Genomic DNA, 13,960 nt, shown 5'->3' on the forward strand with positions numbered 1-13,960 from the left:
TTGCTGTGGAGATCTGTTCTTGTGAGAAGGTACCTGCAAACTTGGTCTCAGGGTCAAACCAGCATCGGTGTCACACCGGCATCTCACCTCCTCTCAGTGTGGAAACCATTTTCCCGTCAAGTAAGCAACTAAACCATTCTTGCAAATAACCTGAACCTTTGTGGCAACCCAAAGCCCTCTTTTATGTAACTCACAGCATGACACCAACACCGTGATAAAAACTCCCCCCACTATCTCTCCAGGTCCCCATCTTCTCATACCCAAAGCAGCTTATAAAGAGAAGGTATTTCTTAGACCCGGGAAGGCGGCAACAGCTACATGACCCCAAGTCCCAGCTCTGCTTGACCACCATTTGAGCTCGCACTCTGCTACTGGGCATCATGGAGGTCCCCGCTGCTGTCCTTGCTGTCCTGCTCCTCACCGCGGCCCTCTGTTCTCAGACCTGCTCTGCCTCATGTGAGTCTGGGCTCCCTTGTTTTCCATTTGCTCTGTTCCCCAGTCTCTGACCATGCTGTGGATCATAATGCCAAAGTTTTGAGCCTGAGCCCCTCTAAGCAGCCAACTTCAGAGTGACTTACTGAGAATTTTCCTTCCTAAGAGGTTTTAGCAATTCTGTTCTGCTCTGGGAGAGAGGGTGGGAATAAGTCCTTGTCTATGCCTGGGAAAAGGGAGGCCCAACTGGGATTTGACAATAGGTAGAATCTGTGTCCATTTACTTCCCGGCAGTGTAGCCTTGGCGCTCCTCATGAACTCCAGATAGAGCTCCCCAGGAAGAGATAGAAAAAGAAGCAGTTTGTTCAGAAAATGAAACTCCCCATGGAGAAACATGGAGACACCAAACCAAGACAGAGAATGAGAAACACCAAAAGAGAGACATATAAATAAAAATGTCCATGAAAGGAGAAATGCCAGTGTCCCTCCTAGATCTCTTGTTCCCGTACACCTGTGCAGTGCGTCTGACCTTTGAGAAGAACCTGGCTGACTTATGGTTTTCTGTCTTTCTTCTCACAGTTGGTGCCAACATCCCGACCGCCTGCTGCTTCTCCTATATATCCCGGCGGATTCCGCGCAAATTCATTGTGGACTATTATGAGACCAGCAACCTCTGCTCCAAGTCTGGCGTCATGTAAGAGCCCGTCTTCCTGCCCATGTTGGGAGGGAGACAGAGAGTTCTGGGGTGAGGCATCCCTTTTCTGAGGACCCAGGCTTTTGAGACCCTTCAGAGTACAGGGCATCATGGGAGGCTCTTGTGGTGAGATTGGGGCCTGCAGAGAGTCCTGGAGGACCTACCCTGGGCAGAGGGGAGAGTTACTACAGGAAGCTGGCTTTCTGAGGGGATCCCCATATGAGATGCAAGGAAGCTCAGTGAACCCCAAGTTTAAGAAAATATTTTATGATCAAGTGGCTAGGCTCTGAGATGTCTGGGACAGAGAAGGGTGAGGGGTCACAGTGGACCCAGGATTCCTCCCTGTGTAACCCTCCACTCCTCTCCACAGCTTTCAGACCAAAAGAGCCTGGCAGGTGTGTGCTGACCCCAGGGAGGACTGGGTCCAGGAGTATATCACCCACCTGGATCTGAATGCCTGAGTCACCTGGCAGCTGCAAGGGAGGTATTACATCTATGAGGAGATTGGGGAGCAGGCCCCTGAGCCGGGGCAGTGACCCTGGAACCTTGGAAGTCATCTCTTCTGTGGGTCACTCTCCTACCCTCAGTCTCTCTCTGAGGATCTCCTTAACTTCAATTTTAGTTTATCTATCTTATTTAACTTTTGTAATTTATTTCTGTTGTTGAATTGTGTGAAAATGAATATTTCTCTTACATATCATCACAAGTACTTCACCATCCTTCCTCCTTTCTCTTTAATTCTTCTGACACCCAATATGTGGACCAATAAGCGTGATTAGCTCTCTCTCAGCAGAAATTGTATCATATATATCAAACAACAAATGCTTATTGGGTGGTTTTTCCCAGCACTGCACTCCAAACACTGAAAGCACTTATATAAAAAATGTAAACCATCATTTCTTGTGATGATTCTATTGATTTTGTCTCCCAAGTGATCAGAACCACAACTTGAGAGGAAAGCTGGGGAGAGAGCAGGGAGTTGTGAAAAGGGAACAGAAACCATAAGATAGGGTCGAAGTACCAGTGAAACCAAATATTTCTCTGGAGATCGTTTCCTGGAAAGTTGAAACTGACACATGATTTTCTGACCAAATCATAATCGATGGGGTGTAGGAACATTTCCTACTGAAGTGAGTACCAAAGCAGTGCCTACTGGGATGCATGTTTATACAGACATTCTCATAAACCAAGCTTTCCTGAGACAGGTGGCCGGCACTTGCTGAGGGCTGGTGGAGTGCTGCTTCTGTGCTTACACTAGTGGCCATCTGCAAACCCTGCCTGCATTCCAGTGAGGACTCCCTGCCTGACTGTTGGCTGAGAGCCTTGGTCAGCTTCTCTGTTGTTCTCTACCCTCAGGGAAAGTGTTCTCCATAGTCATATTTGAGGTATGATTTGGGGGTCAGAGTTAGCAAATAAAAATACAGGATGAACCCTGTACTTTGTCTGGTATCCCTGCTGGAGATGATCAGCTCTGGTAGAGGCTGTTTTCTGTTGCAGCTTGGTGCCTAAGGATTGGCTGGCATGTAGAGCAGTGTTTTTCAACCTTGAATTCACTTCAGAATCACTTGGGGGAAATTTTAAAAACCCCAATGACAGGATTTTACCTCCAAAGTTTGTGATTTAATTGGACTGAAGTGGGGCTTGGGCATCAGTCATTTTAAACTCCTGAGGTCACGTTAATACACAGTTTGAGCACCACGTTTGGGAGCAGTCATAGGCAATTTTTGGTTTGGTTGGGGTTACAGAGGCAATCCAGCACCCTTCAAGTCTTCCAATTTGTTTTTGGTCAATTCTATGCAATGGCTAGTTAGATGTAGGAGTCCTATCAGATGCTGCTGTCTCTTCTAGAACAGGCTTTGGGGCTGTCTCTCTTGCAGAACAGCCCTGGGAGCCCTGCTCATCCCTCTTGCCACACCCTCCTCCTGTCCCGGCCTTCTTCCACATTGCCCTCTGCTGATGAAACAATGCTACAGGCCTAGAGGTCATGCCAGGAGCTTCTTGCCTCTGACGGCACCCGTACTGCTCCTCTACAAAGAACATAATTGTCGCTGGTGAATCCTCTCACCTCTCTGCCGGCATCTCTGGCCTGTACCCCAGCTCTTGTATGCATATAAAGATTTATTTATTTATGCATACAAGAGCTGGGGTACAGGCCAAAGTGGGGAACAGAACAGTCAGGCTGACTGAAACACACTGCTGAGGGGAGCAGTGGGCAAGTCAGGAGAGATCTGCTGCACCATGTGGGTTGCTCCCTGGCCGGCTGGGGATTGAACTCATGCTGCAGAGGCTGGTGGTTGCTTCATAGTGCGGTGTTTACCCCCTTGTGCCAGCAGGGAAGCCCTAATTTTAAAGATTTGATTGGCTTTATTAAAGGATTTATGAATAGGGCAGCATTCCATGTTATAAGTGCAGAGAACTCTCAAAAAATGTACAGAATGAGAGGTTTTTCTAGATATAAAGTGGGCAAGATAGATGAGGAAATTACTTCAGGCTTAGGCAGGCAATTACTCATGGAGAATGGGAAAAAGCCTTGCTGCTGATTTCATCTTTCTTTGGGGAATGGAAAAAGTTGCTTTACTGATGCTGCCAGAAAATTCCACACTGACTAGTAAAGATGCCGTTGCTAAGGGCAGTCAGACCTGGTCATGTAGGTGTTCAGTCTTGGTGGGCTTAGCACAAGGATCTTCATCTTGGGGTTGTCATTTTCTTTTTAACAGTAGATAGCTGTATAGTTACAAATATACATACAGAAGGTGTATTCTATATTCATAGTTTTATATTAATAACACTGATACCTTTTCTATTTTTTTATAATAAATTTTATTTTTATATTCCCCATACAATTGCAACCCCCCCATTCTGACCCCAGTCCCTCCCCTCCCACCCCCCACCCCCCACCCCCAAAAAGTGTCTCTGGTTCATAGTTTTTTGTTGATTTTGATTTTCACTTTCTTACAGTTATTCATTTTCCTGGTCCCTTATTTAAGTTTTCTAGATTCCTGCTATGAGTGAGACCATCCGGTATTTTTCTTTTTCTTTTTGGCTTATTTCGCTGAGCATGATCCCTTCCAGCGTCATCCATGTTGCTGCAAATTGCATGTGTTTATCTTTTTTGAATGCTGAGTAATATTCCATGGTATATATGTACCACATCTTCTTGATCTAGTCATCTGTTTTTGGGCATTTGGGCTGTTTCCAAAGCTTAGCTATTGTAAATAGTGCTGCTATAAACATAGGGGTGCAGGTGTTCTTTGGAATTGATGTTTCTGTGTCCTTTGGGTAAATACCTAGGAGTGGAATTGCTGGATCATATGGAAGCTCTATGTTTAGTAGGTCCAGAAATCTCCACACGGCTCTCCATAGTGGTTGAACCAGTTTGCACTCCCACCAACAACACTGATACCTTTTCATCTCAGTATATTTTTATCTACTTCATCCTTTTCAGTGGCTTCATATTATGTGGCTATACTATGATGCTTTGAACTGCCCCTTTTTTGGTGATTTGTTTCTCTTTGGTTGCTTTTGTAAACAGGGTTGCAAATAGCATGAGTGTGCCTAAACCTAGATTCCTAGAAGTATGTATATTTTAAAATTTGCTAGAAACTACGTCATTGCTCTTTAAAAACCCTACCAAAATCCCACCTTTTAATGCTTAAAATTATATATATGAAAGCCAAATGAAGCTACTAAGAAGGGCTTATCAAAAAAGTAATACCAGTTTGCATTTCTTGTAAGTGTGTTAGGTTTCTCCCTCTTAAATTTTACAATAGGCCCCCTGGCTCAGTCTAACTTTCTTATAATAATAATAAGTAATCTAAGCTAGGAGTAAGCAAACCTTTTCTGTAAAGTATCAGATAGTGTTCTGGGCTTTTCAGGTATCAAATTTCTGGTGCAACTATTCAACTCTAACCCACAGGGGATAGTAGCAGAATAAGCATGGCTGTGGTTCTATCCCAGTAAAACTTTATTTTCAAAAATAGGCATCATGCTGGGTGGCAGCTTACCAACCTGATGAAGATCCTAGATCTAATAAATAATTCATGGAAAGGGAAGTCTTGTTGCATATATTGGCTAATTGTTGTTTCCTTCTGTAATGTTAAGTCCCTGATTTTGTGGAGCAGGGATTCTAGGAAAATATCCATATAGCTCATCTATTATCATATATATCTTATCATATATGATATATAATATGATATATATTGTCAGATATATATATCCTAAGAAAAGAGTGGTAAACCCTCACTGACTAATTCAGTAGTTTTTGCTCTTGGGAGTTTAGTAATGTGTATCCAGATCCCCCCAGTCCAATCCCTGAGCATTTTAAGCAAATATCCCAAGTGGTTCTGGGATGCTGACACAGGTTTGCATTTATTACTTTATTTATTGACTGCATAGCTAAGTTGTTTTAACTCTCTGAGTCAACATTTCTATCAAACAGAGCTATTAACAGTACTTAGTCCTTGGTGAAATTGTTAGGATTTAAAAGATATTGCATAATTATTAAGAAAACTTGATTTATGAGAAAAAAACCTAATTGCATAAATATATATCAAGAATGAATTTACCTAGTGCATATGCATTATATACTATGTGCATAATAGTGTATAAAATAATCATTGTTTTGTCAAATAATGTTTAATTTTACGTTCAGGAATATGTAGAAAAGCACAAATCTGCCACCCCAAAATATGGCTTTTTGGCTAAAGGTTGATTTAATAGGAGGAGCTCTGAATACTGAGTGGAGGTTGCTTTGAAGAATGTATATAAGCTCTCTGTAAGGGCCTTTCCCAGGAAGACCTAATTTCCTTATCTCTTTAATGGAGAAAGAAGAATTAATCTGCATGCTTTTGTCTACTATCCATTCTCTGGCACCTCCCTAACTGACCTCCCTTTCTCTGCCCTCCCACATCCAAATTCCCTTGACCTGGCTCTGCTACCTTAGATGGCATCTGAAGCCATGGGGTGAGTTAGCAGTGCTGGGTCTCTCCCATGTGTACAGGAGATACACATTATTAAATTTCTTTTTGACTTTTTCTCTTATCGGTCTGTCTGATACTTGTTCAATTATTTGCTAGTCTAGGAGGGTCCAGAGGGCTATGGGATGATTTCCTTTGTGCCCTGATGATAGACACCAGTATTATTGTCACATCCTTTCTGCTGACTTCCCCTCTTCAGAATTTCCTACTCTCTGTCCCCCACCATTTTTCCACCCAGATCCTGACTTTGTCACAAAACAAAACCAGTAAGAGTCATCAAAATTTTAAGGCAGGTCTATTTTTAAAAAACCAACAAACCCAAACTCCGTTATTTCACACAGCCTGACACAGAAATGCTAAATAGCATTCTATATTTGTTGACTAATGATTATGGAACAATTTACCCTAATAAAAGCAACTTACCGTCTATTGAGTATGTGTCAACCACTGTGTGATAGTGGTGTTGAGTGGGGGTGGTGATAAAAGAGTGTTGTGGGCTCTCTCTGAGAATGTAGTCAAGAACACATTCTAAAAATATTGTATTCTGGAAATACATTCTAAAAATAAAATAGTCTAATAAATTAAAAATTACATACAGAAGAGTTTAGTGTATGACTGCTTGGCCACCAGCCCACAGTAGAGGTAGCTTCCAGGCTGAAGGAACATCCCCTGGGCTCAGGTCCTTCCTCCCTAATCTGCCCATAGAGAGATTACTGGCTTCCTATTACTTCAGATCAGTCAGAGATTTAGGTCCAAGGTCAATGATGTACTGGCACCAGAACTCAGAGGAGGCAGCCCAGATCTGCTAGTCTTTGTGATTTGGAAAAGGGACAGAGTGATAAAAACTGATGCATCATCAGGGGGATTCCTGATCCCATGTTGCTTCCTCCCAGGCCAACTGCCTTGGGAAGTGCAGCATCTGCCCTCTTTTTTAGGACTGTTTCTCCAACCTCTGATCCCCAGACCTTTCCTCAATGACTTTGGGGTCTCCACAGGCGGCCTCCCCCATTACTATCCCCATATTGTCCCTTTGCCTGGGTCAGCTCCTCCCTGGCTCCCAGGCTGAAGTCAAGGTGGAAAACACCTCTGTGTCCTGTCACCAGGTAGGACCTCAGAGGCCTAGGGTTTCCTAGGGTGGCCCTCATCTACCTGTGCTGCCCCTCCAGGCTGCTCTCCACACCAGGTCCTGCTGGCGTTGTCCCCACATGACCTGCCTCTCCCCAGTCAGGCACAAGGACCAGCCCTGACATGGCTCTGGCTGCTGCTCTCATAACCGGCTTCTAGTGTTCTGCTAGGGGCCTGCAGGGGGCAGAGGGAACAGCAGATGCTTGGGGGCCTGTGTGCCCACTCTGAGGAAAGGAGTGCTGAGTCTGAGTCATTTTTTAAAAAAGATTTATTTATTTATGCATACTAGAACTGCAGTGTAAGCCAGAGGTGCTGGGGGTGAGAGGATTCACTTGAGAGGGTGGGGAGCAGAACAGGCAGATCTAATGAAATACACTGTTCAGGGGAGCAGCGGGTGAGACAGGAGAGGTCTGCTGTGCTATGTGGGCAGCTCCCTATCCGGCAGGGGATTGAACTTGTGCTTCAGTGACTGGCAACCCCTTGATAGTGCTGTTTTTAACCCCTGCACTACCAGGGAGGTCTGAGCCTGAGTCATTTTTAATGGATCATATGAACCAGCTTCTTCTGCCCAACGATAAGGAAAGAGGATAAAAGAGAATGGAAACAGCAATGAGCAGTAGTAAGAATTCAGGGATGAAGAGAATTAGAAGGACATTGGGCATTTCTTGTTTCAGTTTTCCCACCTCCCTACCCTCCCACCCCCATCTTAGGTTTGTTTTCTCTCTGTGAGGGGAATGAGCTGCCTCTTGTTCTAGTTCTATTTGGGAAATTTATCTAATCCAAGAAGGTTTTCCCAGCAAGAGATTCTCTGTAAATCACCTTAAGGTAGCACTGAGGTGAGGTTATTACTCAGTTTACCACTAGGAAGAATTGAAGCTGGATTCTGCCTCTTGTTGAAAATCTATTCAATTTTCATATTTCCCAAGTAGGACAAACCCCTCTCCCTGTCTTCCAGGTATATAAACTAGAGAGCTAAAACTTTTTTGGAAAGAAAAGTCTCTTGGCTGACAGGTCAGGGAATTTGAAAGACCTTCGGGAAGGTCTATATTTCACTTGGATACCTCTGTCTACAGGACTTGGTGTGGTCTGACCCCAGCCAGAGAGTGGGGGACAACAGCAATGGCAGCAGGAGGAGACTCTTGAGAGAAGGCCTGGGACAGAGGCCATGGCAAGGAGGACAGTGGGGCCCAAGAGCAAGATGGAGCTTTGGCATTTGCAGGTGCCTGCCTTTTTCTAGGGTCCAAGCTGGGTCCCCTTCTCGTCACAGGTAAGGGACAATGGGAAGATAGAATTTGGGGGTAATGAGAGAGGAAGTTTTTAAACACAGTGGTACTTGGTTGACTTGTACATGCAAGAGGGGTCTCAGGTAACCGCAGAAGTCAGGGTATTTGAAAGAATAGTTCAAGCGCACACTTGACTGGGGGGTGTTTATGGGGAAGTGGTTTCCTCTGTTAGAGGAGGTGAGATGTTGTGTCACCCCAGGACCATACTTAGCCGGTTCCTTCTCACTGGAGCTCATCTGTAGTCATAGTTTCCCCCAGCAGAAGAGAAACATCTATGTTATTCCACAGTTGTTCTAACCACAGAGATGTGATGTGTACACTGATATTTCCACTGAGGACACAGGCTCCCTGTTCCCTGCAGAAAATGGACAAAGATTCATGTGACACCAGAAGGGCTGGCAGCCTTCCAGGGACCCCCAGGTAAGGGAGATCAGGAAGAGAGAAAAATAGGAACTGTGGAATAGCACACATCCGGCCTTGTTTGGAAATTAGAGCCACCTCTCTCTGTCTTCAGCCTTTGAGCCCAAGTTTTGCTTATTCAAACCTCGTTGAGTTGTTTGTTTTTGATTCTTGAAATTACCAGCATCCTGATAGAGATCCTCTGTCTGTACAGAGATACAGGGGCTGTTAAAAAGTAACACCCCTCACTGAAGTATGGGATTGGCAGAGCTGAAAAAGCAGGAATTTGCTGATGATCATGGAATGGAAGTGGTTTTTAAACTTTGATGTGTGTTGGGATTACCTGGAGGCTTGCTGGACCTCACCCTCTAAGGGGAGAGGGATGCTTAGAATGTGCATTTCTGGCATGTTCAGGCACTTGCCTTTCAAGAAAGGTTTTCAGTGGTAGTTCCTCAGCTGGTTGAACCATAGTCTAGCATATCTTGCTGCTAAGGCCTTGTGCCAAATACCAAGGTTACAACATCAAGGAGTTTGATAGGAAGAATTCTGAAAACTAGAATTTAGTAGCTATTTTTTTTTTTTGTATCAGTAACTAAGGGTCTTTAATAAGGAGTTTAAGCTACTTAGAAATAGGCTCATCTGAACTCAAAAAAGGAAAAAAAAAATCAGTTTTGCTAAGAAAGGTCTGTCTAATCTGTTGACTGAGCCAATAATTTGGAGTTTCGGAGGGCTGTAAATGTGAAAATTTCAACTCCAAGCTCTAGCCAGTGTATGCAGTTGCAGGTAGGAGATACTTAACAGGAAATAAACCTGGGGTCCAATGGCTGTGCTAAGTCCCCCGCCCCCACCCTTGCCAACTTCTCCTCTTATTTATCTTTCTTACTTAAAATGAACAATTAGTTTCTTTTGGAGGCACAGGGAGGAAGTGGCTGGGGCCAAGCTGCAGTGTGCATCACTCCTGCACCTAGTTCCCCCTCAGCAGGGACCAAGATGGAAGGAGAGGGCTCCCACCAGCAGTCTCTCACCAGTACTAGTCCCAGGGTGACTGTAGTACCCAGGCCTGTGCTAGGAAAGCACACTTTCCCAACCGCAGTTAAAATGCAAAATATATTCCTGAATGAGCTTCCTACTTCTCATTATCTAGCCTGTGGTATTGACCAGAAGCAGAGATCAGAAGCCTGCTATCATTAGAAGAGTGTTCTATTGCCAGAGAAACCAGCAGACCAGACCCAAATGACCTGTGATTGCTCAATACCTAAGATGAATCTCAGCTCTGAGCGCACATGGTCAGGAAGTAGGCAGTTCCTAGAAAAGGGGTCCCCTCAGTGCACATCTCAGAATGAAGCATGGTGACCTGAGATAAGCAGCCTGGGGGTCTTAGTAACAACCTTTTGCTCAGTTCCTGGTGTACAACTTAGTTCCTGGTATGAATCTTGCTTCATGTTAGACCACGTACTGCCATGAGGCAGAACAGACCTACGGGGGTCCCATGACTAGTGACCATTTAACTCACTCCGTGTTATGCAACTATACGACTCACCTCTTGGTGTGTAGCCACGTCATATCTGACCGTGTACAGCTGCCAATGCAAACCCACCCAGAACCTTGTAGAAACTGAAAGTGTATATGCACCCCTGACTTCCTACAAAAGGGGCTCAGCCTTTCGATGTGAATCCACTGAGTCAACACCAGTGCAATTAAACCTGCTTCTTGTTAGCCCTGGTGTCCAACTTTACTTTGTGCCATATAACAAGATGAGTCCCTGGAGGCTGTTCCCCAGGGAGGAGGGCCAGTAATAACCAGAGAGGGTGACCAAGGACCCCAGTCAAGTCTCAGACATGTCCTGTGCTGCTGAACCACACAGTGGCCATTCTCCCCCTTCCCTCTCAGGAGAAGTTTATTGTTCTGTTTATTCAAAACACTTGTGTTTAGGGGCAGTTGGGCATGGCTAAGCTTCTTGTTTGACTTTGGGTTGCTGGACCTTGAGAACCAGTTCAGTGCAACTGAGCAGATTTTGTTTGTCCCAAGGGCCTGGAAGTCAATAGAAAAGAAATGGTGACACCTTCTCTGCTTCTTTGGGGACAAAGACTATACATCCCATTCTCCCGATAGTACCTTAGTGGTGGTGATGGTAGTGGTAATGTCACCTCATACTGGAAGGGGCTTGTAAAATGCTGCCTAGGAGGAGCGTGTGTGTGTGTGTGTGTGTGTGTGTGTGTGTGTGTGTGTGTGATGTGACATGAAAGCCTTGGGTAAATGGACTGTTGGTTGCATTGTCCTTATTAAATAAAAGCCTTCAAGGGCCTCCCCTGATGGCATAGGTGGTTGAGCGCAGCACTGTGAAGCTGTCTGCAGCCTCTGCAGTGCCGGTTCGATCCTGGCTGGCTGGCGAGGGTCAGCCAGCATGGCACAGCAGACCTCTCCTGTCTCGCCCACTGCTCCCTCAGCAATGTATTTCGTCAGTCTACCTGTTCTGTTCCCCGCTGTCTCTGGTGAATGCCCTCACCCTCCCACGAATCTGGCCTGTACCCCAGTTCTTGTATAAATAAATTAATAAATCTTTAAAAAAATAAATAAATAAAAGCCATCAAGATGTAGGTCATGCGAAGCTCTGTTTTGTCTGTATCAGATAAAAAAATCCTCACCAACCAGTGCTTCCACTATCACCTGTAAAAAGGTAGGGCCGATGAGACCAGAGAGGGAAGCTCATTAAAAATTAAATCAAAAAATAAAAAGTGAAAAAAGTTTCCTTTCTTAAAAAAAATTCCATTTCCAGGCCTCCCTGGTGGCGCAGGAGGTTGAGCACAGTGCTGTGAAGCTGTCCACAGCCTCTGCAGTGCCAGTGTGATCCCCGCTGGCCATGGAGAAACCCACATGGCAAGCAGACCACTCCTGTCTCTCCCGCTGCTCCCCTCAGCAGTGTATTTCATCAGTCTGCCTGTTCTGTTCCCCGCTCTGTCTTTGGTGAATCCTCTCACCCTGCACGTCTGGCCTGTACCCTGGTACTTGTATAAATAAATAAATCTTTAAAAAAAATTCCATTTCCTCCAAGGAATCACAGTTAACTTTTATATATGTATCCAAATATTTGCCTTGTGTGTATATATATATATATATATATATATACACACACATATCATATATACACATATATACATATGTACACATGTATGTACACATATACACATATACACACACATCATATATACACATATACATATGTACACATGTATGTAAACATATACACATATATACACACACACATATATATTGGATCCTTCCCGTAGGCCTAGATGTGAATTATCCTTTTTACTGATTGCAGAATATTCCATTGATGAGCATCTCAATCCTCTGATTAAATCTACTGATTTAATCCTTTACCGATGGTCGTTCCTATTTGTTTGCTATAAACCCTATTGCAAAGAACATCCTTGTGGCTACATCCTCCTGCCCTTCAGTGGTGTTGCTATAAAATAGATTCCTAGAAATGGAATCAGGATAAATGGGAGCTAAGTCAAGCAGAATATACAATTTAGTGTTTCTTTAATAGCAAGTGTTTAATCGTACTCTAATTTTAGTATATGTGCTGCCGAAGCAAGCACTTTAATCGTACTCTAAATTAGATTTTGACCACTGTAATTCTTAACCAACTGGATGCAAAAATTAGATTATTTTAAAGAAAATGAAATAATTAGGATTCATAAAAATTGATATATGTTTGGTTTTCACATGGGTCTTTTGAATTTCTCCCTCTGCAAAAAGGACTCTAGCTCAGTGTACATTTCGGGTAGTTACAACTATAACTCAGGCAATGCATCTATTATATAACTCAGCTTTTACAGTAAAGGTGCAGAGTCCTGCTCTACAGGACTCTGTAATGTTAGTCATTGAATTTGTGGAGCGTGGATTCTAGGGAAATGATGTGTAATATGCTGTTAGCACATGCAGGTATGCACTGCATTTGGAAAGAGTGTTGGATCCTATTGACTAATTCAGTGGTTCTTAGCCATTAACATGTGTGTGAAAGACATGATAAGCTTGATAAGGAATATCAATACCCAGGTCCAAAACTAAAGATTCTTATGTGAGTAGCTTATACAATCATTGCTTCTGATTTGAATACAAATGGATTGTGTTTTGGGAAATAACTTGGCTAGGGGTTAAGAGCACATAGTCTGTAGTTAACATCAAAATGTACATGTGGAACTCAGTTTTACCATTTCTCTGCTGTGTGATTTTGGCCAAGATACTTAGCTTCTCTGATCCCCAGTTTACTCTTCTGTCAAATGAGGATATTAATAGGACCTAACCAGTATTATTCCATTGATAAGATTAAATGGATAATGCATAAAAAGAGTAAACTTCAATATGTTCGCAACTGTTATTAAGAAAACTTGAGCTATCATAAATATGCACTGTTAATGTTCCTCCTAAAGGTATCCATTCAAATAATGAATTTTCCTAGAATCGTGTACATTATGGTCTGATTTATAAAATATTCATAATTTCAATGTTCTGGAACTGTGGCTCCTGTGTGGTAGCTGCCCTTCCATCTTTCCCAATTTCCCTCCATTTCTCATCTTACTATTCTTTGCCTGTCTTCCCTTTCAACCAGTGATTCTGATTTGCCCCCCAAACAAAACCAAACTCAATGCTGGTTTACTTAAAAAAGCATCTTTATTATTTCTCCAGCCTGAATACAGCCCTGAATAGAAGCGTCTAATACATATTTGTCAGTCTGGTGGCTTTGGCATCAGGTCTGCTTAGAAAAAGCTAATGACAGTCACTCAATCAACCACTCACAGTGTGAGTGAAGGGGGAGGGTTGGTGAAGGTATCCTGAAATGTCTCAAAACAAACACAATATAGTATGACTGAAAATAAATTACAAAAATTAAATAGTATAAATAAGTTGAAATTTCAAGTTAAGAAGTTCCCAGAGTGTAGCTGTTTAGCAACAACCATTCCACAGAAGAGGTAGCTATGGAGGCTCAGGCCCCTGCTCCAATTGCCCAGTTGAGGTCACTGGGTTTCTCAAAGCTTCCAGGCCAC

At 43.5% G+C, this 13,960-nt stretch overlaps 1 protein-coding gene across 1 annotated transcript; it reads left to right on the plus strand.

The window, feature by feature from the left end:
- Positions 1 to 380: 380 nt before the first annotated feature.
- LOC311173860 (C-C motif chemokine 3-like) lies at positions 381 to 1,587 on the plus strand (the record flags this gene model as incomplete). Its single annotated transcript, XM_084237948.1, has 3 exons — positions 381 to 456; positions 1,012 to 1,126; positions 1,497 to 1,587. 3 exons carry the CDS (start codon positions 381 to 383, stop codon positions 1,585 to 1,587), a joined length of 282 nt encoding a protein of 93 aa, XP_084094074.1.
- Between the last annotated feature and the right edge of the window lie 12,373 nt (positions 1,588 to 13,960).

Source organism: Talpa europaea (assembly GCF_964194135.1).
Source record: "Talpa europaea genome assembly, chromosome: 7".
Lineage (NCBI taxonomy): Eukaryota > Metazoa > Chordata > Mammalia > Eulipotyphla > Talpidae > Talpa > Talpa europaea.